General features: G+C 47.5%; 2 protein-coding genes across 18 annotated transcripts; one reads left to right on the top strand and one right to left on the bottom strand.

Annotated features, from left to right (window-relative positions):
• The first annotated feature begins 1,031 nt into the window (after window positions 1-1,031).
• On the top strand, window positions 1,032-25,546 carry TXNL4A (thioredoxin like 4A). Of its 17 annotated transcripts, XR_002136182.3 has the most exons (10): window positions 1,032-1,168; window positions 1,591-1,763; window positions 1,870-1,952; window positions 3,925-3,994; window positions 7,067-7,170; window positions 11,548-11,758; window positions 12,034-12,107; window positions 12,275-12,463; window positions 20,343-23,401; window positions 23,666-25,546. XR_002136182.3 is itself a non-coding variant. In XM_074339787.2 (6 exons), the coding sequence occupies exons 2-6, from the start codon at window positions 1,611-1,613 to the stop codon at window positions 11,717-11,719; spliced, it is 582 nt and encodes a 193-aa protein (XP_074195888.1). In that variant the 5' UTR covers window positions 1,034-1,168; window positions 1,591-1,610; the 3' UTR covers window positions 11,720-12,008. The 17 variants fall into 17 exon arrangements, 7 of the variants coding, with proteins under 7 accessions (XP_074195888.1, XP_074195889.1, XP_074195887.1 ...); XR_002136185.3 differs by lacking the exons at window positions 12,034-12,107; window positions 12,275-12,463 and having other exon boundaries at window positions 20,343-20,374; window positions 23,273-23,401; XR_012498679.2 differs by lacking the exons at window positions 12,034-12,107; window positions 12,275-12,463 and having other exon boundaries at window positions 20,343-20,374; window positions 23,270-23,401.
• Window positions 21,688-24,837, bottom strand: HSBP1L1 (heat shock factor binding protein 1 like 1). The gene is made up of 4 exons (XM_074339774.1): window positions 24,819-24,837; window positions 24,052-24,290; window positions 22,960-23,026; window positions 21,688-21,986 (listed from the first exon to the last, which is right to left on the bottom strand). The coding sequence occupies exons 1-4, from the start codon at window positions 24,835-24,837 to the stop codon at window positions 21,688-21,690; spliced, it is 624 nt and encodes a 207-aa protein (XP_074195875.1).
• Window positions 25,547-27,746: the final 2,200 nt, after the last annotated feature.

The raw sequence follows: 27,746 nt of genomic DNA, 5'->3' as shown, positions 1-27,746 counted from the left end.
CAGAGAGGGGGCAGCCGGTTAGCTCAGTTGGTTAGAGCGTGGTGCTGATAACACCAAGGGGGTCCTTTTGATCCCCACACGTGCCACTGTGAGATGGGCCCTCCTTAAAAAAAAAAAAAAAATTAAGCTGGACATCTACCTAACAAAACACACAAAAATTAACTTAAAATGCTCACAAACCTAAATATAAGAGTTAAAAGTAAAAATCTTTTGGAAGGAAACAGGAGTAAACATCATGAACTTAAATTAGGCAATGGTTTCTCAGATATGACACCAAAAGCACAAGTAATAAAAGAAAAAAAATACATAAATTGGGCTTAATCAAAATTTAAAACTTGTGCTCCAAATGACACCAATAAAAAGTGAAAAGTCAATCCACAGAATGGGAGGAAATATTTCCATATTATGTGTCTGGTAAGAGAAGAGTTGGTTCCACAGCTGAACAACCGCTTTACCTTAAATGGGTGACTTTCACATGACAGTATGTGAATGGCATCTCAACAAAGCTTTTTAACAAAAGGCCTATCTGAAGACAGTGCTGAAGGCTGCGAACGATGTGAATGTAGTTAATGCCACTGAGCGCTTAAATGGGATTAAAGTGGTAACTTTTACATGTACTTGACCACATGGAATGTAAAAATGCTAATCTCACTAAATTATTTCGGGGCATGTGAGTCTTATGCATTAGCTTGGAGGACTTCTGTTAACATACTGCTCTTGACAAGTAAAGCAAACTGTGTTTCTGTCTGGACAGCATGAGTGCCACACGACTAATCTGGGGCCTCTGTGTGGGAGTCAAGGGGACAAGCCCTGCCTTAGAGGTGCCCACCTCTCGGTGCGGCCCCACCACGGCCCGCGTCCTCTCCGTCCCCCGCCTCCGCGGGGCTCACGGAGTCCTCTCACTTCAGCGCCGCCTCCTGCCCGGTCGCGGGGGCATCGCGGGGAAGCCCGGGCTCTCCGACGCTCTGACCGGACAGACAACAGGTCTGACAGCCCACCGCCGCCATCCCTCGCAGCAAAACTCTCGGCAACCACCACAACCCAGCGCAAAGCCTCCCAGCCGCGGACACGCGCACGCACGACAGGCACGCACGGCGGACGCACGCTCGGCAGGCGCGCACGTGCACGTCAGTGCGCGTCGGCGCCGGGGTTGACCGCTTCGCGGGAGGTGCGTGCGAGCCGAGGTGGAGGGAGCGGGGTTCCGCGGGAAGTGGGTTCGGCGGGGATCGCGGCCGTGCGTGGGTCGGATTCGGCGGTGATCGGGGCCGGCGTGGGATCGGGGCCCGGCGGGGAGCGGGTTCGGCGGGGAGTTGGGCTGGGCGTGTGGTCCGGGCCGGGTGGAGAGCGGGGCCCCGCGTGGGATCGGGGCCCGGCGGGGAGCGGGGCCCGGGTCTGTGGGGAGCTGGGCTGGGCGTGTGGGCCGGGCCGGGTGGGGAGCGGGGTCCGGCGGGGGATCGGGGCCCCGCGTGGGATCGGGGCCCGGCGGGGAGCGGGGCCCGGGTCTGTGGGGAGCGGTGCGGCAGCCCCCGCCAGCGCCGCGCGCTGTGGCTGAGGCGGAAGAAGCTCGTCCACCGAGTTCCTCTCGCGCAGGGGCCAGTTCAGTCGCCAGGATGTCGTACATGCTCCCGCACTTGCACAACGGCTGGCAGGTGGATCAGGCCATCCTTTCGGAAGAAGACCGAGTCGTCGTCATTCGGTTTGGACACGATTGGGACCCCACGTGCATGAAAATGGACGAGGTTCTGTACAGCATAGCGGAAAAGGTAACGCAGCCCCATGGCTTCACGTTGCGATCCACCGTCCGCCTTGCCAGTTGGCAGGAAAATTTTAAAGTGAGGTTAAAAACTGCATTCTATGTTTATTCTTAAGGCCTTAATTTCTAATGTGCGGCACAGCCTCCAAATAAAGGGAAGACGCAGGATTAATACACGGACAGATTCTTACCTTGTGAGGTGAGGATGTGCTCGCTGAAATCGTACGTAATAAGCATATGTCTTTTTCTGGGAAAAGTTTCCATACATTTTCAAATGTTAAAGAGGTTCGTGATCCTTCTCCTGAAATAAATTAATAAATCCTAGGGATGGGATATTTTCAGACTTTACATCTGTAGCACCATGAACAAAACACATTTGCAGACTTTGGCAAGGGTATTGAGCTTATTTTAGATAGCTTAGTTTAAAAGGATTGTGCTTTTTGGGGGACTATGTTTAGTTGTTGGATTTATAAAGCAGAACGTTTATGTTAATAGCATAATAAATCCTGTTCTTTTTCTTTTTGTCGTTTTTCTTTTGTTTACCCCACCATGCTCTTTGTAAGTCACTTGATTTATAGCTTAGAGTGATTTACATGAAGGGCCTGGTAGAAGAAAGTGGAATTGTGCTTTGTTAGAGCTAGTTGTCCTAATTTTTAATATTAGTACACTGGTTTGTCTGTGGCGCTTATTTACTGACAATAAAAGTGCAATTGTAGGGCACTATTGTATAACCAGGCATCTAATTCTTTTGTTTATACTTTCCTTGTGGCGATTTTAAGTTAGCTTTGATTTGTATTTTTGCAATTGTAGCAAGAGGACAAAAGGCAAATATATTAGGGTGTTCGTGAAATAATTAACTTATTAATCTATAAATGATTTGAGAGGGCATTCATTTTAATGAACAGTAAAAGTGGAAACACTGAAGACGTCTTTCATGGGACTAGGAGATGCTAAAATAAGCTGGGTTAAAATAACACCTTTGAGTGAATAGTAGATGTAAGGATATATTTTGAATTTAAGAAAGGAAAAGCTATCTGACCTGCCATTGCTAATTTTTACTGTCTCATGTTTGGTAGAAGAGTGAGGTGTGGGTGGTGCATTGTGAGCCTTAGGGACCAGCTTCCATGTCATAGGTACCACTTGGACTGCTTACCAAATGGCATAACAGTGATTCTCAATCTGTAGGTCTGGGGTGAGGTCCCAAAACTGTGTCATTAAGAAGTTCCCTTGGGAACTGTGATGTGACTCTCAGAAAACCTCCAACAGAGGTCAGGGTTAGCGTAGGAGTGCTGCGTTTATCAGCCATCCCCTCCTCTTCCTCTTGGACACCAAGACAGTCAGGAGCTTGAGGAGGTGCCTGGGGAGCTCTGCAGAGGGCTGTTGGCTTGCACTAGGGGGCCTCCCAGTTGGGGTCAGAGGTCATGAGTCAGGTGGTACCAGGGAGTCATTTAGTCATTATTTAAGCTGTAGAGGTCAAGGGCAGCTACTGCTGACTTCAGTGAAGACGACCAAGCACTTCTCCAATAAGCAAATCATTAGCTTGTTGACTTTGAAATAACTCAGGGTGTGTGTTCTCGATTCTGCCTCACAGGTGGCGGCATAACCACCAGGTGATGTCTGATCCTGCTGCCCTCAGCACGAGGCTAGGATGGCTGGAAACCTGAGGGTTGGTTGGCTCTTCCTGTCTGAGCAAAACTCAGCAAGATGCTCTTAGCTAGGAGGCAGATTTTGTGAGTTAATGTAAGTGTTCAGGGACTTTCACCAGAGTTGTTCTTTTCTAATCCCTTTCTGTCGGTTACACACTGAATCGCCTTGTCAGTAGTAAACACACTTGTTTTTTTTTTTTTGTTTTGAACCTGTTGATCAGGACAGTTTTAATTGGGCTCACTTAGAGTATTTTTGTTTGGTGTTGAAGTTACTCTTTTTCTTTTGTCCAAAAATTTGGGTTTTTATTTTAATAACCTTTTAATACTGTATTATAATATGCAGTTCAAAATGCAAACTTGAAGTGCATTCCAAGACTATTAATGTTTTATTTTCTTCTTAGTATAAGGGCAAAATAAGACAATAATTCTAGAAGCTCTCTCTGGGGAAGCTCAACAGGAATTTTTGAAATCGAAGGCTTTAGTGTAAAGAACAATTTAACTCTGTTTAAAAATCTCCCTCTGCAGAAATGGCAGACAATGGGGGATCCTCCTCACCTTGTCACGAGCCCCGTTTGGATACCCCAGCTGTTCTGAAGTGAGTAAAAGTTCAGTGTTGAGGCCGAACCTGATGTTTCTCCTGGAATGTGGTGTATTGAACTTGACCTGCCAGGGCTGGCTGGACTCATTTGAGCTTTCCTGAGACGGAGGTTGCTTCCAGACTTGACAGATGTCTGGAGGTTGGTGGAGTGATAGAAACAAATAAAGCCTGTTTAGCAGCTTTTTTTATGCACAGCTTCGAAGAGACGCTATTTCGTGCACCCCTGAGCTGTCTTGCCATTTTGCAGGAGCACAGTTTGTCACAGTTCTATGTCACCTAAGTCCCACAATGGGTAAGAATAAGTGGGACGTTTCATTTTTGTGTGTTAAAAAGCCCAGACGAATAGTTTAAAACATTCAGAACCTAAACAATGTCAACTCGGGATCGTACATTCTAATCAAGGTACATATAAGGCAAATGTGTGTGTGGAACTCTAGGAATGATGTAGGATTGGTCTTAGCATCCTGTGAAGTAAGTCAGCCAGTAGGAGGTGCTTCTCAGTCCATGAGGGGTCTGCCAGGAATCGGCAGAATGTGCACGGTTCGGGTCCACTGTGCATTTGTGTCTTTGGATCTAAGAACTTTGCAGCTAGTGGCAAGCTGTGAGGGGCAGGATGGAGCGGTGGTTAAGGCACAGACCGAGCTGGATTCTGCCACTGACTACCTGTGTGACCTTAAATAATTGTCCCTGCGCCGCATGTTACTCTTTGGAGGGAGGGGTACCAGTGCCTAACTCACAGGGCAGCGGTGAGGGTAGAATTCATATAAAGGCTTCTAGAACACTTCCTGTCACAGAGCAAGTAGTCTATTTGGTAATCATTAGCTACCATTATTATTACTCTCACATCACAAGATTTGCAAGAGTTACTCTAGGTAGAGCTAATCAGGGCACGTAGTAGTTTTAGAAAATAACTACCATGCAGTTTTTTTTATTTGAAATGAATTACCTACAAGTGTAATAATTAGTTCTTGAAGAATACACTGTGCCAATTGACAGCCCAGAACATTTTTTCTGGCGTATCGGGTGGATTCTTCGCTGGTGGAGGAGCTCTCTACAAAGGTGGGCTGGTGGTTGGCATCACGTGCTGGCCTGTCTTAGTGGTCTGCATGAGTCACCTGACTTGGAGACAATTTGGTGGCATGCAGAGAGATTGCTGGATAGCTGAATCACTGACTTGCTGAAGAAAAAACGTGTGCTTATGAATATGCAGACAACAGGATTGGAAAGGATATTCACTATTGTAGGTGATCAAAAGAGTGTGTACGTTAAAAACAACTTGATAATAGAATGAAATTTCTACATGTGGTTCTTGGTTTAAAAATTACTATTCAAACACCAGTTAGGACTACTGCAAAGATAGTAGGCAACGTGTGTTTTAAATATGAAAGTCTTATGCAAATAAGCTTAAAGTGCCCTTTAAAAAGGCTCCCATGTATAAATGGGCAAAGAACTTGAAAAAAAGAAATTCCAGTAGTTCAGTAAGCTTCAAAGAAACAAACGTTAAAACAGTGCTCTGTCGTTTTTTCAGACACATCGAAAAGTGTATTTAATTGTTGGGGTGTGGTAAAAGTTGTATAATCAGAGGGGAGTAAAACTGGTACCATCCTTTTGGGAAGCGGCCTGGGATTATATGAAAAGCCTTATGAACAGTCATCTTTCCCAGTCATCCTGCCCTTAGGGAGGCAAAGGTTTATGCTCCATGACACCATTGCTATGATTCACAGCGAAATGAGAGGCAAGCACAGCGTCCGGTGACAGTGCCCAATGCTGACCCTCTTTCTGAGCACTAAGGTCAGTCAGTCACAGCGCCAGCTAGGAAACGACCCCCCACGTGGTCCTGCACAAGTCCTATGCAGGCACTACCAGCCATCTGTCTTGGAAATTGGGCTTTAGCCTGGGAACGTCCACCCCAATGAGTGGACTATTACTTGGCCATGAAAAAGGATTTCCTAAGAGCTTTACGGAATAACGTGGGGAAACGTAGTGATGTCAGCTGGAGAAGAGCAACGTATACAGTGTCCTCACAGCAAGCATGTGAGGAAAGGGAACTTTCCCCACTTTTCACTTCAACACACTCATACTGCTGATTAATTTTGCCTGTCTTATGTTTTGTAAAGTACATATATTTGTTTGAAAAGTATTGGGCTGGATACAAAGGAGTGATTTTTCAATTTCATTTCTATGTTTTCCGAGTGAACATTTTCTTAAAGGGAGAACAGATATCTAGCTTAATTTCAGTTTTACGTAAAAAAATACGCAGGGGTTTTAGTTCACTGCAGGTTCGTTCATGGATGTGACATGTTTAGGAGAAACAGTTCAGGCCTTGTGGGAGGCTTCATGTCGGTCCTCACAGCCCACACTGGAGGAAGCTCTAACCAATGGCATCTTCTCCAGAGGAAAGAATCAGGGAGGGGTCAGAGTTAGAGGAAGGCCAGTTGGTTCTGTATTGGGACGTCCGTACATAGCTGCCCAGAGGAGATTAGGGCCATCGAAGGTGGTGGCCCCGCCTTCACACCAGAAAAAAATGGGAAAAGATACTAAAACATTTACAGCAATTATCTCTGTGTTGCGATTTTATTTAGAGTTTTCTAAATCTTTGATGAACTTGCAATTAAAGAAAAAAATACTAAAGAAAATTTTACATACAATATTATATTTGGGGTACTAGTCTGTTAGTATTTACAAGAGTTCAAACCTAAGTGAGTGAGGGATGTATGGGTGATCTCTAAAGACATTCTTTAAAGCGTGATTAAGGAGCTGTCAAAGTGCAAGTTGCTCAAATTCACGTAGATTAGCATGAATAATGTATCTGGACATTTTCTGCAGGGCTCGTGTAAGTAGCTGTTCTGAAAAATGGTAAAGTGAGGTGTGAACAGCCAGTTCAGGGTCCTGGCGTGTTGTTTTCCTGTGTATTACCTTTACTGGGATGAATGTTGGAGAGTTAGTTGGCAAATTGTTGTGTTATACACAACAAAGATTGTTGTTTTTGTTTTTGAATGTGCTTTTACAGAATGAAAAATTGATTGATTTTAGGTTTTTCTTTTTTTTTTTTCCAATCTTTACTTTTAGGTTAAAAATTTTGCAGTTATTTATCTTGTGGATATTACAGAAGTACCTGACTTCAACAAAATGTATGAGTTATACGACCCGTGTACTGTCATGTTTTTCTTCAGGTATGTCTTCTTAAAGTTATTTAAATTGAAATTGTTGGTCTGGAAATTTAATATAATCAAGATATCTTTAGATTCTTTTATTTAGAAGGAAGTCAGTTATGTAGTCATATCACATACAGCTTGTATCACCAGACCATCAGGGTTATCTTTTAAATAATTTTCAAAGTAACAGTTCCAGTTTTAGCATTTTCTTAGTAAGAAATTACCTTTTTGAAATAACTGCCCAGAAACGTACCTGAGGTGAATTAAATAGCAGACATTCTTACTGACATTTAAGATACCTTTAAATGTAATCTATTGATGAAAATTTCTGTTTTAAAGTAACTCGCTTTTAAAATATGATATCAGTAACTCTGTTTATCACCCTTCTGTGCTACCCAACAGGAAAACCTGTACTTAATTTCTTTGCTTATAAGTACAAGGTTATTTTATCAGCTAAAGCTTTCTGTTGCAGACTCTCATTAATCAGTTACTGGAATGAAGAATAGAATTTCCCTACTTGCCTTAGATTAATTTGTATCCTTGACTTACGGGCTTTGCGTCAAAGGAAAACATGGGGTGGACACTGGCCAGTACACAAGCGTCGGGTGCAGATGGCCTATACACTTGGTGGTACTTATAGAATAAAGTTAAGTAACATCACGAGTAAAAAGATAATTCTGTTGTGGAGGTTTAATTTACAAAGAAATCACTATTTGACATTGTTATGCTTGTCAAAATTCCGTACTGTTACCACTGAATCAGTGAACAGCAACACTGGCGGTAGGAGACTCACTAAAGGCCGAGCTCTGCTGCGAAGGAAGGTCGGGTGGCCTGCACAAGGAGTGTGTTAGCTTTACACTCCATGTAACAAACTAGCACGGACTTGGATGCGCTCCAGGTTCTGAGGGCCAAGCCCGGGCAGGCTCAGTGGGTTGTCAGGGTCTCCATGTCACAAGGCCTGGGCTGTCGGTCCAGGAGGAAGCCACCGGGCTCACTCAGGTGGTTGGCTGAATTCACTGGCTGGAGGTCGTGGGTCTGAGGCCTCGTCCTCGCTGGCTGTCGCTGGGGCTCCTCTCTGCTCCTAGAGGCCCCTCCATCTCTGAAGCCCTCAGTGGCAGGTTAAGTTCTTTTCACACAGTCTTCAACTTCCTATTCTGCTTTTAGAGGGCTTGTGTGATTAGATTAGACTCACCCAAGTAATCCAGGATTACCTCCTTAGCTTTTTTTTTTTTTTTAAAAGATTTTATTGGGGAAGGGGAACAGGACTTTATTGGGGAACAGTGTGTACTTCTAGGACTTTTTCCAAGTCAAGTTGTTGCCCTTTCAGTCTTAGTTGTGGAAGGCGCAGCTTAGCTCCAGGTCCAGTTGCCGTTGCTAGTTGCAGGGGGCACAGCCCACCATCCCTTGCGGGAGTCGAACCGGCAACCTTGTGGTTGAGGCGACACGCTCCAACCAACAACTAAGACATCCAGGAGGCAGCTCAGCTCAAGGTGCCGTGTTCAATCTTAGTTGCAGGGGGCGCTGCCCACCATCCTTTCAGGGACTCAAGGAATTGAACTGGTAACCTTGTGGTTGAGAGCCCACTGGCCCATGTGGGAATCGAACTGGCAGCCTTCAGAGTTAGGAGCATGGAGCTCTAACCGTCTGAGCCACCAGGCTGGCCCACCTCCTTACTTTAAAGTCGATTGATTAGTAACCTTAGGGACATCTGCAGGATCCCTGTGAAGTGTAATGGAACGGTCTCACCATGTCAGTCTCAGAGGTTAAGATGGGGAAATCCTGGGGTTTATTTTAGGGTTTTACCTACTGCAGACTGCCCTCTGCCACCCATGTGCAGAATCGGTATGGACCCACAAGCACAGCTCCCGGACCCCCCTCCTTACCTGTGTTCCCAATTCTCCCAGAATGCAGTGTGGGGCAGGCATAGGAAACAGGTCTGGGTTCAGGAGGGGCTGGAGGGTAGGGGTCTGGTGCCAGGCTGGGCTCCTGGCCGACACCCGCCCCGAGAGGGTTCTAACCTGGTTTTCCTGCCTTCTTCGTGAAAGGTGTTTGCAGCTGGGTCATTTCTCAGCCTGCTTCCTGCCAACAGCATTTGGGGTTTCATCAGCTCCTTTCACTGTATGCTCTGTCCTCTCAGGCTGAGCCAGCAGTATTTCTGTCCTGGGCATCAAGGACGCCCGCTGTGTGACAGTGGCTTCCTGGGGAACATGCATGATGCACACCTTTCCTCTGCCTGACAGGTCTGTTGTGGGTTTTAGCAGAAGGTTGTGTGGCCTCTTCCTTTTCTCTGTGCCACATGTCCAGCAGCCATTTGTGGATTTCAGCATCTTTTGCTATCTGGAGAGTCTGAGAATTTATTCTTTTTCTGTTGCATTTTGTAAACCAGCTTGTTTCTCATTTTACTGTAAGCAACAAGAAACCAGGTGGCATCCTCAAAGCTTCGCTTCACATTTCCTCAGCTAAATGTTCGAGTTTATCACTTACGACTCCTGCTTTCCACCAGTTGCAGGACGGTATCGCTGACACTCTACCACCATTAAGGACCCCTTCCTCCATTCCCACTGATGCGTTCCCCACTTCCTCCCGAGCCATCATCGGTGGTGGTCTTAGATCCGAGGCTGCCACTAACAGACTACTCACGGCAGTCGGGGCGTTTTCTTCATGCTCCTCTTACTCTTCCCCCATCCTTCAGGTGGGATTTGTGAGGTCTGTCCAGGGTTCTGCCCCCACTGCACATGGCCAGCCAAGGGCAGGAGGTGCTGTCTTGGTTTGGGGGCTGGGGCTGCCCTCATGAAAGGGTAGAAACCTCCTGTCTGCGACCCCCAATTCTAAGACAAGCAGTGTCAGCATGCCAGTTAACTTGTCCACCGGTGTGTACGCTGAGTCCTGCCAGGTTTTATGGTCCAGTGCTGGGACATTAGGGTTCCTGCTGTCACAGAACTTCATCTGATGGACTCAGCGGAATCTGTCAGCCCAGGGAAGCAGGGAGAGGGCAGAGGACAGGTAGTTACAGACAAGACACCAGGCCAGACAGGGCAGCGGGGAGTGTGGGGTGAGCCACGTGTAAGCACTCCCCCAGGGGCAGAGGTACAGACGGCATGCTGTGTGGGGACCTGCAGGAAGGTGGGGGGACATGCGTGAAGGGCTGCAGGAGGCATAAAAAGGCAGGGGTGGGGCAGGTCCCTGGGTCCTGGCCAGTGTGAGGACTTGGAAGCTTGTCCTGGGGGTGAAGGTTAGCAGCAGAAGTGACATCAAGTTTGTCTGTTGACGCTTGACTGGCTGACAGGAGGCCACAGCGGGGGCTTCAGGATGGAGCGCTTGCCGTGGGATGGTGGACCAAAACCACGTGTCCGAATTTGTGCCGTGAAGTCTTCAGGCAATAAAATCATCTCGAACAGCCCAGGAAGATGAGTGCGCAGGCACAAGCGTTCAAAGCTTCATTCTATAAAGTGCACCTGTAAAATTAGCCTCCTGTGAAGAATCGTCTGCTTCCTGAACAGACATACTAATCATATTCACAACCAGTAATTTCACTATAAGTAGGACTTTTAATAAAACTTACATTCAGTACTCACAAGAGCATCATGAAAAACTCATACGTTGCTTTTTTCAGGTAAATGAGTGCAACCCCCTGGGAAACAATTTGGCTTTCCAGGCGACTAACCCTGGAGTTTCATTGTAGGATACTTGTCCTAGGGAAACGCTGACGCATACAGGAAGGCTGGTGGATAGTCCATTGAGTGTTTTTTAAAATAGTATTTAGGCTCTTTTCTAGTCTCCTAAATCATGGTGTAGCCTCTTAATTGTGTGTGTCCTTGTCTCAAATGATTTTTTGAAGGTTTTACATGTACTCTTTATTCCTTCAATGATGCCCTGTTTGAAGGGCACCAGTGCTGTCACCGGGCCTCAGTTAGGAGTTGGTTTTGAAAGAACTCCGCGTTCCATCACTGGGTGATCACTGGCCTCTGCACTCCTTTGGGGTGACTGCCGACAGGACGCGGGTCCACTGTCCAGTTCCTAATGCTGGCCAAGCCAGCGTCCCCACACTTGTCAGGGAAATCAGGCGTCCCTTTCTGTGGCTTTGCCTTGCCATTGTTTGCTGAGTGTGTCAGATTCGGAGATGAGATGACTTACTGTGTTTGTGGTTGAAGGAACCATCAGGAAGTGGCAAGTCCAAGTCTGAGGTAGGGGCGGCCGGTTAGCTCAGTTGGTTAGAGCGTGATGCTGATAACACCACGGTTGCTGGTTTGATCCCTGCATGGGCCACTGTGAGCTGCGCCCTCCTTTAAAAAGGAGAGGGAAAAAAGACCCAAGTCTGAGGTGATTTCTGACAGGTGCTCGTAACAGTGGGGACACTGGCTATCCATGCCTGTTGACCCTGTTTCCTCTTTGTAGGAACAAGCACATCATGATTGACCTGGGGACTGGAAACAACAACAAGATCAACTGGGCCATGGAAGACAAGCAGGAGATGATCGACATCATCGAAACTGTTTACCGAGGCGCCAGGAAGGGTCGTGGCCTGGTCGTATCTCCCAAGGACTACTCCACGAAGTACAGATACTAGGCTTTCGTCCCAACAGCTCCTGAGCCCTTGTCCCAACAGGTACTGAGCCCTCCTCCCGACAAATACTGAGCTTGCCCAGGCTGGGTGTGTGTGTTGTAGACTCAGTTCCACGTGGGAATATTCTGAACTATTTAAAGGGTTTGAAGAACAGTAAGCCCACGGGGCTGGAGGCCCTTTGCAGTATGGGGCACAGAGCCTCAACTTGGAGTCGGCCTGGCCACTGTATTTTTATATTAGCAACTATCTGTAAATACTACGCTGAAGTAAATAAAACACATGATGATTGGAACAGTCCTAATCATTTGTTTCTTAAGAACCTGGATGTATAGATTACTGATTTGGGAAGTCGAACCTCAACTCTTACCGTTACCATCGGAGTGAAGTTCAGGTATGTGTCCTGTGGGCCACTCTGTTTTGCACACATGGCAGTGGGACTCTGAGTTTCCTGGGGCTGCTGTAACAAGTACCACGGCCTGGGTGCCTTAGCAGAATCTGTCCCACAGGCCTGGACACGGGAAGTCCGAGCCAGGCGTGTGTTCCCTGCCCATCTTCCAGCTCCTGTAGGTGTCTGGCAGTTTCAGCAGCTTCGGCACTGGCGTGTGGATGCCTCTCCTTCACGTGGCCTTTTGCTGTGGGTCTGTCCAGATTTCCCCTCTAGTAAGGACCCAGTCGTTGGATGACGGCCACTTGACTCCAATGTGACCTCGTCTTAACCAATTATGTGTGCAGCAGCCCCATCTCCAAGTAAGCTCACATTCTGAGGTCATGCACAATTCAACCCAAAACAGAATCCAAAGGCTTGAATTCAGAAAGAGTACACACATAGGGAAAAATGTTTCATTCTTCTGTTGTAAAAACAGTGAAATAAAATAATGATTTTTGTAGCCTTTAAAATGTAAAGAGTAAGAGCTTTTTCTTCATTCCTAAGAATGTGTCTGTTCTCTGTATACAGTGTGCTTCATGCAGTAGTTTCCTTATCAATCTTAGGTTTCTCTTCTTTTTTTCTTTTTCTTTTTTTTTTTTAAAGATTTTATTGGGGAAGGGGAACAGGACTTTATTGGGGAACAGCGTGTGCTTCCAGGACTTTTTTCCAAGTCAAGTTGTTGTCCTTTCAATCTTAGTTGTGGAGGGTGCTGTTCAGCTTCAAGTTGTTGTCCTTTCAGTCTTAGTTGTGGAGGGCGCAGCTCAGCTGCAGGTCCAGTTGCCGTTGCTAGTTGCAGGGGGCACAGCCCTCCATCCCTTGCGGGAGTCGAACCGGCAACCTTGTGGTTGAGAGGACACGCTCCAACCAACTGAGCCATCCAGGAGCTCAGCGGCAGCTCAGCTCAAGGTGCCATGTTCAATTTTAGTTGCAGGGGGCGCTGCCCACCATCCCTTGCAGGAGTCGAGGAATTGAACTGGCAACCTTGTGGTTGACAGAACGCACTCCAACCAACAACTGAGCCATCCGGGAGGCAGCTCAGCTCAAGATGCCGTGTTCAATCTTAGTTGCAGGGGGCAGAGCCCACCATCCCTTGCGGGACTCGAGGGATTGAACTGGCAACCTTGTGGTTGAGACCCCACTGGCCCATGTGGGAATCGAACCGGCAGCCTTCAGAGTTAGGAGCATGGAGCTCTAACCGCCTGAGCCACCAGGCCGGCCCCTCAGGTTTCTCTTCTGAATCTAGCCCTGCAGCAGGGCGGTGGCTGTGGGTGTCTTCAGAGCACATCTCTGCACAGATGGTGCAGAGCGTGTGTGCGAGGCTTAGGATGGGGGCACATGCTTGGTTCCAGAGCCCACCTCTGCCACCTACTCAGAACCTCGGGCAAGCGGCCTCTTGGAGCTCCATCTTCGGAGTGAAGGGGTGATAGTCACCGGAGAGAAAGTCTGAGATGTTCTAAATTAACTCACAGCGCCCACAGTGAGAGCAAGAGAGAAGCATAGGTGACCAGTTCACAGCTGGGCCTGCTGGCAGAAGACCACTCCCATTCCGAATGTGTGTGTTGGAGCTTTGAATCAACCCCAGGTGTCTAGCCGCCGACCGCTGGACATCACTGCATCCTGCATACACATGGACGTTCTGGACATTGTCTGGAACTAATGAAGAGTCTAAAATGTTTCCTTCAGACTGCATCGATCGCAGGGCTGCTCCCTGCCTCTCCCCCACCCCTTATCTGTAGGTAGCCAGTGTAAGTTCTTTCAAAACAACTTCTTCCTTCGCCAAAACAATGTATAAAAGCGCCCCCCAACTCCAGGACTGCAGGTATGCTTGTCTTCTCCCCCCAGGCTCACTGCTCTGCTGGTGGTTTAGACTACACAACCCAGGACCTGGTCTATTTCTGGCTACCCTGTGGCTCAATAAAGCCTTTCTTTAAAAAAAAAAAAACTTTTTAGCCAGGAGAGTTTTTTTGTTCAGCAATATTGTGTCTGTTGTGATTGACGTGTCCGGACCACTCAGAACAGTGCGTGAACGTGCTCACTGCCCTGGTCACCTTGATTGCTCGTCTTTGACACATGAGGCGTACTTCCCATAGATTGAAACCAACAAATACAAATGGGGGTGTGGTTTTAAATGGATTTAAAATTCAACTGCATATCTGCAGTTTGATCTCATTTTAAAATTTTGGCGTTTACAAACAATGAGATACCAACTCGTGAGGACCTGGCATATAATAGTCAATGTTATGCTTCTGACATTTCTTAAAGATAAATGCCAATAACCATATGAAAAGAGTGTCACTGTCATTATCACCAAGGAAATACAAGTCAAAATCAGGAGATGTGACACAGGAGGGTGTGCATAGACTCAGAGGCAGGGACCTGGAGAAGCTGGAGCCCTGACTGCTGGTGGGAAGGGAAAACGCTGCAGTCACTTTGGGAACCAGCTTCGTAGTTCCTCCAAAAGTAAAACAGTTACCATGTGACCCAGTCATGTCACTCGTAGGTACATGCCATGTCAAGAGAACTGAACACACACGTCCACACAAACACTTGGACACGAACACGTATGTCAGCGTTAAAAGAGCTCAAATCGGTGAACAACCAACCGACATGTCCATCAGCTGCTGAAAGGAAACAAAATATGCTCCATCCATACGATGGAATATTATCCAGTCTGAAGAAATGAGGCTACAACATGATGAAGCTTGAAAACACGAGAGTGTGTGAGAGAAGCTAGTCAACACACACAGTATGATTCCACTGACGTGAAGTGTCCAGAACAGGCACGTCCATAGAGACAAAGCAGATGAGTGTTTGCTTACGACGGGCAGGAGGAAAGGAGGTGATAGCTACTGGGTACAGGATTTCTTCTTGAAATTGATCTTGGTGATGGTTTACATATCAGTGACTGTACCATAAACCACTGACTTGCAAGCTTTAACTGGATGAATTGTGTGGCATATGAACTACATCTCTTACTGATAAAGTTTTATTAGCTGTTAAAAAAAATACACTCCACATTTGTAAATTTAATTCATATTGTAAAATTGCTGTATTGATAAGTTGTAGTAAGTTCCTTCACATCTGACTTGAATAAGTGTCTTTTCACTGGTGCTGTGTAGTTGAATATATTGCAGCTTATAGACTGCAATATAGATGAATTTATTATGAGTGGGTCTCCTCATTCCAAGTTTACATCTCATTATAATGTATCTGTTGTCTGCCTCGCCCTGAACTAAGTGATTCACAAGCCATTTTCTCAAATCCTTCCACCCACCTGCTGGGCAGTTTGCAGAGAAGGAAATAGGCTTAGGTTGCACAGCTGGTTGCAGAGAGCATGAACCCCAGCCTAGGCCAGATCATTGCTGTCCTGTGTCACTTTAAGTTGGCATTAACTAGTGGCCAAGCCTGTGGACACCCCGGCTCCGAGCCCTGCAGGATCTGTCTCCCGTCCTTCCCAGGATGGCTTTTAGGCCAAGTCCAGGAAGGAGTCCTTCCCCTGACAGAGGCAACAGGAGGTAGAGAGCACATCCAGGAAACCAGTAAGTGACCCAGTACCCCAGAGACCCGGCACACACAGGAGGCGCAGGCGCGTTCGTTCATCGGAGCGTTATTTGGAAACGTTAGTCGAACGGAAAGTAGGTAATTCAGAGGGTGACACACGCAGCAGACAAGTGGCCTGCTGCTGGGGAAGGATACTGGGTGTATCCTACAGGCCGCTTTCAGACATTCAAAACAAGGAGCCCACACATTACAACACCCAGCAACAGCGTGTGCAGTGGGGCGGGGCACCTGAGCCACGCAGGAAGGAGGTGACACCCACAGGGTCCAAGCACCCACGCCCACAACCACCCTAAAACAGCCTCACTGGTGTTTCCAAAACCCACACCCAGTCAGGTGTCTCAGGTTGATCAGCTAACGGACAGGTGTACTTATGGCCTCACCAGGTGTCTTACCTTGAAGCTCAGATGCTAACTGAGAAAGACTGAGGTCTCGAAAATCAGAATGGAGACCTTGGGATGGCTTGCTTTATATGGGTGCCATCTTGAATAGTGTTTCATGCAGCATTTTTATGAATCGCTTTGAGAAATCACCGGATCCTAGCATTCTTGTGGCATTTTTACATTTATCATCAAAAGCTAAGCAGAGAACACCGACGGTGCCTTAGTGGGACTGCTGCTGTGCAGGCTCAGGTGAGTGACATGCTGTCTCCCAGTCACTGCAGTTAGTCCTCCCTCTGGCCCTGAGTCTCCTTGTTCAGTAAAGGGGTCCAGCTCACTCATCTTCATGGGCAAAAAGCATCAGACATAAGACTGCAGGGTGTCCTGAAACTTCAAATTTTCATTCAAAAAAAAAATGTTTGCGTAGCTCCTGTGCCCCAGGGATGGTGCCAGCACTGGGTACACAATGGTGAGCAGAATCCATCCGGTGGCACTTTATGGGGACAATTGATCACATACAAGCATGACTGTGACAGTTGGCAAGTAGAGTGCTGTGACATCGTATAGAAAGAGTGACCAGACGTCGACCCAGGGAAGGGCTCTGCGGAAACTATTTCCAAGCTGAGATCAGACATAAAAAGAGGTAACTGGGCGGGTGTGGGGCCCCCTTCCAGAAGGGGCCCTGTGGGGACACAGCCCCGATGGGGGAGCTGGTGGGGCTGGGCGCAGTTGGGGGAGGGGTCGCACAGCGCAGGGTGGCCGTGCTACGGGAGGGAGCGAGGTGCAGTTCTGAAAACATCTTTCTGGACCCAGCTTAGAGGAGCTAAAAGGAGATTTGGGGAGTTAAAAGTCTGTGGGGCTAGATCAGGCAAGAGACCAGGTTTGTAAAGAAAGGAAGTCACGTGTGAGGATTTAAGACTTCAGACAATTGCACCCAGAACTTCTGCCTTACACATTCGACTCTTTACTAAGCTTTTCCTAAGTTTCATAACTTGTGTTAGACGAGTTTTAAGTTACAGGTATATAAATATAGTATTTGATATTGAAGTAACTCCATTTTATTTACGTATTCTATGAATAAACCACTTTCTACTGAAGTATATAAATGTACTGTAGGGTAGAAGGAAAGTTTAAACAAATGTAAATATATCACTTCCCCTCTATTCCTATGGAAACATCCTGACTTAAATATATGTAAAGGGTGCGGGGAAATAGCAATCAATTATAAAAATGTCAGAAAGATATTGAAACAGGCATGATCATACAATGTCAAATAATCTCTTCAAAGGTTTCAGGGAATAATTGATATATTAAATGTCAGCCTATAAAAGGGGATCAGCTTGGAACTTTCTCTAGAAAGAAATTAGCATATTTTTGACAGTATCAATGTTTTCATTTTAGTTAATAACTAATAGAAACTTTCTTCTCTACTTCTTAAAAACCCTGGGTTTTAAACTGTTCTATGTGTTCATGACAACTCAGATCTATTTGGTTTTCTTCAATTCAAATATACCAGGGGTGCCAAAAAAATGTGTACAAGTGGACACCTTGATCAACCTTGCTCAAGCAGTAGTTTGCCGCCATCAGAAGTGTCTGTGGCTCAGGCAGTTAGAGCTCCGTGCTCCTAACTCTGAAGGCTGCTGGTTCGATTCCCACATGGACCAGTGGGCTCTCAACCACAAGGTTGCCAGTTCAATTCCTCGAGTCCCACAAGGGATGGTGGGCTCTGCACCCTGCAACTAAGATTGAACACGGCACCCTGAGCTGAGTTGCCGCTGAGCTCCCGGATGGCTCAGATGGTTGGACCACAAGGTTGCCTGTTCGACTCCCGCAAGAGATGGTGGGCTGCGCCCCCTGCAACTATCAACAGCAACTGGACCTGGAGCTGAGCTGCGCCCTCCATAACTAAGATTGAAAGCACAACAACTTGACTTGGAAGAGAGTCCTGGAAGCACACACTGTTCCTCAATAAAGTCCTGTTCCCCTTCCTCAATAAAATCTTAAAAAAAAAAAAATACTCCACGCTTACTGATCACAATCTCTGGCCTAGCATTTTTTCCGAGTTACTGTCATCACTGCTCCTGGGTTGATGACCACAAAGGAGAGCCACATCACCTGAGGGAAGGCTCCATGCAGACCCCCATAACCATCATGTGGCGTCTGAAGGAATGCCCAGATTTTCTCTTAAATATCCCAGGCTGGTCTGAGAACGTTCAGGCAGTTTTTGAAGGTGTTACACCGGTGCTCTGATAATAAATGCTTATTCTACTACCCAACTCCTGTGTCTATCTATTGGCTAAGTGGCGCAGGCAGCACGAGCCCTAATCTTGACTGGCCTCCAGTTTCACTATCATGATTTTAAATCACCAAGAATATTGAATTTAAATGATGTAATTAAAAAATTTTGGATGACGAAATACATGCATCACTGTTGGGAGTATAAAATGACACTTCCTTTCTTAGATGCATTTGGCTAAATGTTCTTGACCTACTCTGAGCCTAATGAACTGTGCGAAGGGAATTCATGGATGAGAATGTTCATTATAGATTATTTATAATAGAAGAAAGTGGGAAATGACTCAGTGTCCAAGAAATATTGAAGGGAATGGTTAAATTATTAAACATATGGGTGGCCAGTTGGCACAGTGGTTAGAGCACAGTGCTCATAACACGAAGGTCACTGGTTTGATTCCCACATGGGCCAGTGAGCTGCGCCCTCCACAGGTAGATTGAAAATAACAACATGACTTGGAGCTGAGCTGCAACCCCCAAATAGATTGAAAAACAATGACTTGACATAGAGTTTATGAGGTCCTGGAAAAACACACTGTTCCCCAATATTACCCAATAAAAATTATTTTATAAATTATTAGACATACGATAGACTCTCAGTCATAGAAAACTGTGTATGAAATTTTCATCTAGGAAAAAAATTTATGATGCGAAAAGAACAGGATATTAGATTATAAACAATACGCAGAGAAAAATGTTGACAGTGGTTAATTCTAAACTATGTAATTATGGTTGACTTTGACTTTTGAATGAACAGTATGATTTGTTTTATATGCAGGAATAATGTTATTTGTTTACAATGAGAGCCTATAACTGCCCCCATTTTTAGGTGATCGAGTTTATTTTACTCTGGCTTGGAGAGAGACATTTCTACATAACCTACAAAGACCTGATTGCTAACTACCTCCCCAGGGTGGGACTGTGAAGGTGACCCCGGAAGTAAACATGGAGCTCCTGGGTCACCTGCCTTCCTGGTTTTCATTTGGTTTGGAGAACACTGCTGTCAAGATGTTAAATTGGACAGATTAAAGTGAGTCTTTCCCAAAACTGTGCAACTGGAAATGTGGAGTTGGAATGCAGTCATTTAAAAAGCAACTTCTATCAGAAAACTGATTATGATCTTGTTAAAAGAGATCTTTGCAGAATTTGATTCAGAAAGAGATTTCGACCTCATAGAGCTTGTACTTTTCCTCCATGATTTACGAGAATTAGGTGTGCATGGAAACACGCTGCCGTTTAACAGCTACCAGGTTTCCCCCAAAATAAGACCCAACCGGAAAATAAGCCCTAGCATCATTTTTCAGGATGACGTCCCCTGAACATAAGCCCTAAGGCATCTTTTGGAGCAAAACTTAATGTAAGACCAAGTCTTATTTTTGGGGAAACATGGTATGTCTTCAGTGGTTAATTGCCTTCTAGATTACACTCTTAAGACATTGCCTTTGTTCTTTTTTCCTTAACTTTAAAAAAAATTTATTTTAAGTGTGGTTTTCCAGGACTCATCAGCTCCAAGTCAAATAGTTGTTTCAATCTAGTTGTGGAGGGTGCAGCTCCACATGTGGCCCATATGGGGATCGAAACTGCAACCTTGTTAAGGGCACCCTGCTCTAACCAACTGAGCTAACCAACTGCTCCCCATTGCCTTTGTTCTTTTAGCTGTTCATTTTATTAAAATGAATTTTTAAGTTAAATACTACACATCAGAACTCAGGTCATGTAGATTATTACTCAAAAAGTACACTTTTTATTTTATCACATTTTCAAGTGACTGATCTGCTGTCTTCAGGTCTATAAGAAAAAAATTGGAAAAGAGGTAACGATTGACTTATATACCAATTAATGCACAGTTAAGTAAAGTGGAATCCAAGCTTTCAATAATTGTACTATGTTTCCTGTAATTACTAAAACGTTTTTGTATAGGAAAAATTCAGTAAATAGAAAAATAAATGTTTTATGATTTTCATTTCAGTCAGATGGAGTTGACGTGGACTCAAGATCAAGGTGAGTGAACAGTGAGCTTCGTGTCAACATCCCATCACCTGACTAACGTCACTGGCGATGGGAGAGCACACTGGGTGACAACGTGGCTGTCTATGCTGAACTAAACGCGGGCAAGGGGTTACAGGTATGGTTTAATGTGGAGACTGACAAAGTGCCACACCTTTCAGAATACAGAGCAGTACTTTTAACTTGATGTCATGGACCCTCCTCCCACAAATAGACACACCAGTGGAGGGGGCTAGCAGAGTCCCCTGAAATCCAGGCACAAGCCTGACCTAGCGTCACACACAGGCACACACGTAAACTTAGGCCTTTCTTTTAACTTAAAAGATATTAACAGCCTATAAAAAAACTTTCAGATAGCTGAACTTCTCCCATGCTGCTTTAAATAATGGCTGTATCTGCATAAAAAAAGTGAGGTTTCGTACCGTTGAGGTTGACGCCTAATATTTCATGGAATTTGACCAAAATTAAAACAGCCAGATGGAGTAAGGGTTGGGCGATAAAGGGAAGGGACTTACTGCACCACCATCCCATGCCTGGCAGTGTGCCAAGACGCGGCCCACTGGTCCCTGCCCTCAGGCCCTGGCTTATCACCAACCAGTCCTCAGAGGGTGGCGGCCATAGTGCCCAGGGAGGACAGATGGGCAAGTGGGCCCTGCCTCATACAGCCTGGGTATGGGAAGTGGTATTTTCCCCCTAGGGACAGAATTTCAGAGTGCCCACCCCTGTGTTTTCCAGCTTGTGTGTAGCAGGACACAGGGTACTGTTGTCTTTTTTACTGGACTACCAGATGCACCCTGGTAGGTACACTCTGGTAGGTGCACCCGCTCCAATTTACCAGAATAAATATGGATAATTGGCCAGCTGACTTAGGGTAACAATTGTCAAAAAAATGGGAAAACAAAAGCATCTAATTGTTCAACTAAAGCACGCTCAACAGTCAGAATATCATGCTGGTAAAAAAAAGGATACGTGTCTTAAGTTTGTATATCCGTACACGATACATGGACATGAATCCAGCCTGAGACCTGAAGCTAAGTATTTATTTGCATCTTTAAGATTAAGTGCAAAATTCCACTGGAAAAGAGATGCTTGCTTTGTGGGGGGGCCCGGTGGGACCCTCCAGACCACTCTCAAACGCACAAGTGTCTTCTTTAAATGGTTCCATGAACATATTGTCTCAAACAGAAACTGCTCATTATAATCCCCAATCTCTAACTCATCATGATTTGTGTTTTGACTAAAGACTAATTTGAAGGGTGAGGTTAAAAAGTACTTCAATAAAATCCAATTTTTAAATAATAGTTTTTTCAGTTAAAAGTGCACTTTTGAAGGTTGGTGTATTTGGAAAAGAGCATTTGAGAAGGACTTTCATTATTCCTAAAGTTTCCATGTAGCACAGAGGCAGTGATTCGCAGTGGACAAATATGGGACTGCATTCTCCAAGATGAAAGAGTCACAAACTGCAGAAAGTGAGCTTCTCTGTCTCCTGACAAGAATGGCGGCAGCCTTGCCGCTTGCTCATGACCAGAAGTGTTGGTCCCCGCTTGCACCATTAAGTCACTGGTATTCTTCTGTAAGTTCCCGTTATGAATCCCCATTTCTTCTAGTTCCACATTAAGGACAGCTGCACATGGAGTGCAGAGCTGCTCGCCAGAAAGCCCCAAGGGCCCTGCTTCAAATCATGCCTGCTCATCTTGGGACCTGACCCAAGGCCCCAGCAGTTCGACTTGCGACATGAGGGAGTCAGGAGATTCCGGAGACCGTGGCACAAACTAACACCTGAAGGTCCACAAATGCTTCCCTGAGGTTTTTGTAGTGTCTTTAACCTTTGAACTGTGAGCTCAGTTCTGAAAACTTGGCTCCTCTTGGCTGGACACAGATTCAGGGGTAAAAGGTAGTCTGGTATGTTTATATCTTTAACCAAACTCTAATGAATATGTAAATACAATGGAAATGAACTCAGCTTAATTTTATCATTTTTGAGAATCTATGTTTCCCTGTGAGAACCCATCTACAGAACCAGAAATTCCAAGTTAATGGTTAATACTTTACACATAGCTTTTAAGGAATGAATTTAATTGTGTGACGTGACGTGAGCTCAAGTCTTAGGGCAGAGTGACGCTACCCTTGTCTGGATTTGCTCAAACGACACAAACATTCTTTTCTAATTACGTTTGAATTCATGTCTTAACAAAACAGTGAACTGCTCAAGTTATAAAAGAAAATACAATAAAGGTGGGGAGAGCCGTGTACAGCGCCCTGTGTTGGAGAACTTCTGTGTCACGTCTGTGGCTTTCTGAAAGCCCAGATTTATTTAGGGCTTGATGGAAAAGTCCCATTGGGTGACACCGCGCAGTGTGTGCTCGTGCTTGTCCTTGCTGTACAAAATGCCCTGCACGGCCAGTCGCGCAGGAAGCAGTTACCTGTGAGTAGTAATTCATACATCAGGATGCCACGTAAAGCCACGTATGGAAACACCAGGAAATCCTAGGCCAATAATTATCCACCAAAAAGACACTCCAGGATGATTTGACAGTCCAAAAGCATCCCAGTATTTGCTAGAAGATAGAAAAGGGTATTTCTGAGGCTTAGTGTTGCAGTCAGAGCTTGAAAATGTTCTTGAAGTTCCTGGAATAGATTTTCTGCCTGAAAAAAATGAACCATAAAACAACTGAATATTTACTCTCGATGTGGGGCTTTTTGAGCATCATGGACTAGAACCATCCATTTATACAGATTTCTGACAAGGTGCCAAGACTTCCATTCAAAAGATAAGGGGAGCCTTTTCTCTCTCTCTCGTTCTTTTTTAATATGTAGAACAAGATAAGCATGTATTTGAATTTTTTTGTTAACCCTCGATGTCATATTAAGGAAAGCCTTCTCCACCAGCAGGGCTGGCACACTGAGAGGGCCAAATGCATGACTACAGAAGCAGGCCTGGCCCCTACCTCACAGCACACAGACGCCAACTCAGACTGACCAGAGCCTCACAGAAGCTCTAGAACTAGCGAATGTCTTAAGGTAACGCGCAGAAATCTTCTTAACCTTGGGTTCCTCAGAGCGTTCTCCGTGGGGCCGACACACAGCTCATGGACGGGTGGGCCTCTGCCCCCTTGCCCTGGGGGACTCATTAGCTGGGAGGCCTGCCCAGGCCAGGCGCTTACCACAGATGTCCCTGCTGTTGGGGAGGGCAGGCCACACGGACATGCTGCTGGGTTTACAAATGGAATCTCAGACTGTTTACTGTGTAACCCTCCTCACAAGCCAGCACCCTCTCCATTTTAGAGATGCGGATGCGGATGCGGATGCGGGAGTCATCCAGAAAGTGCGTTTCGTGAAGATTTGCTGCCCTCTGTCAGCGGCTTTCTCTTCAGGCACCTTTCTCAGGAAAACGTCGGTTCAAGTCTACAACACCTGCCAAAGGATCCAGCCTTTACATGTGGCTTCCCGGTCACTACTTGTCTGCTCTCGGCCTGCGGGAGGGTGGCTGGCGGCGCCACGGGGCTGTTTTCCCGCGGGGCAGGGGGCGCGCTTTTCTGGGCGCCTTCGGTTATGGGGTCCAGCTCCCGCCCGCAGCTGGGCGCCCACCGCACGCATTCCGCCCCCCAGTCCCCTTTCCAGCAGCCGGAGGGCGAGGAGGGAGGCGGAGGCGGGCGGGGGTCCCCACTCACCGCGTCCCGCAGCGCGTCCCCGCCCGGGGCTTCCGGTCCCCGTGCGTCCGTGTGGACCCTGGGCCGACAGAGGGACCCGGGCGCATCGGGTGGATCCCGCGGTCCCCGTGAGCCGCCTGCGAGGGGAGTGACTGACACCGACGCTGGGAGCGCCAAGAACTTCGGTGCGACCGGGAATTCCTGGGCGGGGCGAGGCCGGGAGCTGAAGTCTTCATTCTGACGGTCATTGTCATTGTCGTCTGCCGGGACAAGGCCGTGGTCTGAGTGCTGTCGCAGCGCTGATTTCCTTTGTTTCATTGCATGGGACGTGATAAAGAGCGATCTTTACTATAATAATTGTTAAATATACACGACATACAAATGGCCCGTCTTAACCATTGTTAAACGCACGGCTGGGCGGTAAGCACATTCAGTGTTGTGCGGCTGTCACCACCTGCACCCACAGCGTTTCCCATCTGTCCCCGCTATACACTAAGTCCTCGGCCCCTGGCACCATCTTGTACTCTCGGTACCTACATTCCATCCGTTTTTATGCCACGTTGTCACCTCTCCTGATCGGAAGGAAGACTTTCCTTCTCCCTCCTTCCTGTGCCCTTTAGGCCCATGTGGATGGGGCCTCACGGGTCACTTCGTGGGTGGTCCCCAGGCACCTGTTTTGTACCCCTGTGGACTGGAAGCTCTGTGGGGCAGGGCTGTGTGTCTGGGTCACCCCAGTGTTCTGGGGGCTCAGCTGAGCAACAGCACATGTGTTTGTGAAACTGCCACACCTGCAAAGACGCCCAACATGGTTAGTCAGGAGAATGCGAATCAAAGCCATGCTTAAGATCCCATTCCACACCCACTGCAGTGGCTAGGATCAAATGACTGACAACAAGTGTTGGCCAGGAGGTGACAGAGCTGGAGCCTCACTCACTGCTGGTAGGAACGGGAAGCCATGCAGCCAGTGGAGAACAGCCTGGCAGCTCCACAAAAAGTTAAACATACACACAACCCCAATCCCACCTTTAGGTGTTTGTCTACTCAAGAGAAACGGCAAGTGACCACACAGGAACGTGCACACAGATTCCCAGCAGCATCACAACGGGCAGAGGAGGAGGGACCCACCCAAGTGTCCATCAACAGAATTTGCCTGAGCAGAATTGGTGTGGATGGAGTCTCAGCCACAAGGAGTGACGCTCACTCCTGCCGTGGGATGACCTTGGGAACAGATGCTCAGTGAAGAGTGGCCATAAAAGGCCACACGCTGTAGGGTTCCATTGCTAGGAAATGGCCAGAACTGGGGAGTCTGTAGACAGGAGGAGTGGTGGTTGCTGCATCTGTGGGAGAGACTGATGAGTAGTTGGGTTTCCTTTAGGACAAAAAATACTCTAAAATTAGATGGTGGTGATGATTGCACAACCCTGTGAATATACTAAAAACCATTGAATTGTACACTTTAACTGCGTGGATTTTATGGTACGTGAATTATATCTAAGTAAAGCTGTTAAAACAATAACTTTTGGAAAGGATGGCCACTTTGCTACCTTTCATGTCTTTTTAGCACCTGCCTGTTTCCCCTGCCACGGTCGCGGCAGTGGTCGGGGTGGGGGGAGGGACATTGTCTGGGCTCCTTAAGGAAGAGGGACTTGGGGGGCGGGGCGGTCATGCTGAGGTTCCCGGCTCCTCCTCAAGGATGGTTCCCCGTGAGGAATCCTGCCTGACAGCTTCTGCTTTCTGTCTGAAGGAGGCAGGAGGCCATCTGCCCGGAGGGAGGAGGGCGAGGCAGCAGAGCTCCCGGCAAGGCGGTCCCAGCGTCCCCCGCCTGGCGGGCCCGCGGGAAGAGACGCCCAGGGAAAGCCTGCTGGATGGAAGCGGGAAGCCGTTCAGGCAGAACGCGTGGGTCTCGAGGACCGGAACCCACTCAAAAATTTACAGAAAAAGCAGGGGAAATCAAAGGGTCATTTCAAAGAGCCAGCCTGCGGGGGGGTGGGGATAAGGGGAAGGTGAGAGGTTTAGAAAATAGTCGGTAACCACAAGATGGCCATGGGGTTTTGAAAATTAATTTGGGGAATGTACAGAGGGATAGTGGATGGGGGGAGGGTGTTTCACACAGTGTGAGGGATATAAATGATAAACGTCTAAGTTTTGCTTTGTCTTGTGCACCTGAAACTAATAAAATAATAATAATTTAAAAAAAAAAAAAAAGCCAGCCTGCTGAAGCCCCTCCAGGTTCCCGGGAGAATGTTCTAGTGTCTGGAGGTGGGAGGTGCGGGGCATGGTGCACCGCACCGCACCGCGTCGCATCGCAGGGGCGTCCTGGAATGCCTTTACTGTGCCTGGGGGTGGTTGCCTCACGACGGGACCCACCTCGTGGGCTGAGCTCAGGGCTGGTTTCCTTGTGGAACCAGACAGCTTTCTAGAAACCACGCGGCAGTCTCACCCCTTCACGCAGGGCAGGCCGCGGGTTCTGGGCACTTCTGACTCCAGGAGCCAGCGGAGGCTGACTTAGGAGGGGAGGTGGCAGGGGCTCCCGCAGGGAGCCAGCCCTGGTGCAGGCTCACGCTGCAGGGCCCGGCTTTCCTTGTTTGTAACTACAGACGACGGGGGCAGGCAGGGCCCGGCCACAGCAGCCTGGACTACAGATGCAAAAGGTGGTCTGTGAGTTCAAGCTTCCTGAACAGCTTGAGCAGGGTCCCTGGCCTCTGTGTACCCAACGGGCTGCGGGGAAGTAAGAGTAAGTTGTGACAACGAGGCCCCAATCCCCAGCTCAGAGAGTGGAGGTCTAGGAGGATCGCAGGGGTCTCCCCAGGTGGATCTATAGAGCTGGCCCAGGACCACCCCCCGGAGACAGAGCCTCAGGACAGGAAGTCCCTCCAGTATGAGGCCTGGCGGGTCTCCCAGGGAGGGGAGCGGGCTCAGGACCCGTCCCCTCACGGAGCTGGGAAAACAGGGAGAGCAGGAGGCAGCGTGAGGTGGGGGCTCACGCAGGCACCAAGGGAGAGAGCAGGCAGGGTAGGAGACCGTGGTACCACGAGGTGTTGGAAAGGAAGTTCCAGAAGTGGGGCTGTGGGGCAGGGCGAGGACTTTGATGTGGCCTGGAATAGAGGAAAAAGTCACGGAGGTGGGATGGCCTCTGTGTGGTGCTTAGAACAGCACACACGTCCCAGATGCCGCGCCCAAGACACAGCATCTCCATCACCAGGGCCCTTCCCGAGCCCAGGAACATGCATTTCCACGGCCATGTCAAGGAATGCCCTGCACAACCCTGGAGCTGCACAGCTGGGCCAGGTAGAAGCGGGCGCCAGGAAGGCTCACCGGTGGGGGGGTAGGGGGATCCCAAATGCTAAAAGTTCCCAGGTGCTCTGCACATGTTAACAGGATACAGTGGGCACAGACAAAGGTATGCTCAGTTTACCTGGGAAGATAGGACAAGGTGCATGAAAAGGGGGCACCCAAATTCTGTTGCTGGAAGAGGGACTAATACTATTTCCATTACTGTATTCATCTGCATAATAGCCCACAGGAGGCCGATACTGTTGCCCATCGTACACCTGAGGCCTCGGACTTCACCAGGCCGCCTGACACCACAGGACAGGGCCAGGACGGTGCAGCCTGAGGGAGCACCTCCTACCCTGTCCCAGCCTCTGCCTTCAACCAGCGGAGCAGGGAGGTGCAGGCTGGTCTCCCCTGTGCTGTCTGTTACATGTTAAGGGACC

Source organism: Rhinolophus sinicus, chromosome 4, assembly GCF_057876585.1.
Source record: "Rhinolophus sinicus isolate RSI-liver-muscle chromosome 4, RSI-T2T, whole genome shotgun sequence".
Taxonomy (NCBI): Eukaryota; Metazoa; Chordata; class Mammalia; order Chiroptera; family Rhinolophidae; genus Rhinolophus; species Rhinolophus sinicus.
The sequence above is the reverse complement of the archived record's forward strand: the minus strand, read 5'-3'. Positions and strand labels throughout refer to the sequence as shown.

Bases quoted from the DNA above. Each gene is read 5' to 3' on its own strand.
- TXNL4A (XM_074339787.2), top strand. From the start codon at position 1,611: ATGTCGTACATGCTCCCGCACTTGCACAACGGCTGGCAGGTGGATCAG. The intron at 1,764-1,869 runs GTAACGCAGCCC...TTTATTCTTAAG, and splicing joins TGTACAGCATAGCGGAAAAG to GCCTTAATTTCTAATGTGCG. The intron at 3,995-7,066 runs GTGAGTAAAAGT...CTTTACTTTTAG, and splicing joins GATACCCCAGCTGTTCTGAA to GTTAAAAATTTTGCAGTTAT.
- HSBP1L1 (XM_074339774.1), bottom strand. The intron at 23,027-24,051 runs GTGAGTGGGGAC...CATTTTTTTCAG, and splicing joins GGGACGCGCTGCGGGACGCG to GCAGAAAATCTATTCCAGGA. The intron at 21,987-22,959 runs ATACCCTTTTCT...TTAATGTGGAAC, and splicing joins TGCAACACTAAGCCTCAGAA to TAGAAGAAATGGGGATTCAT.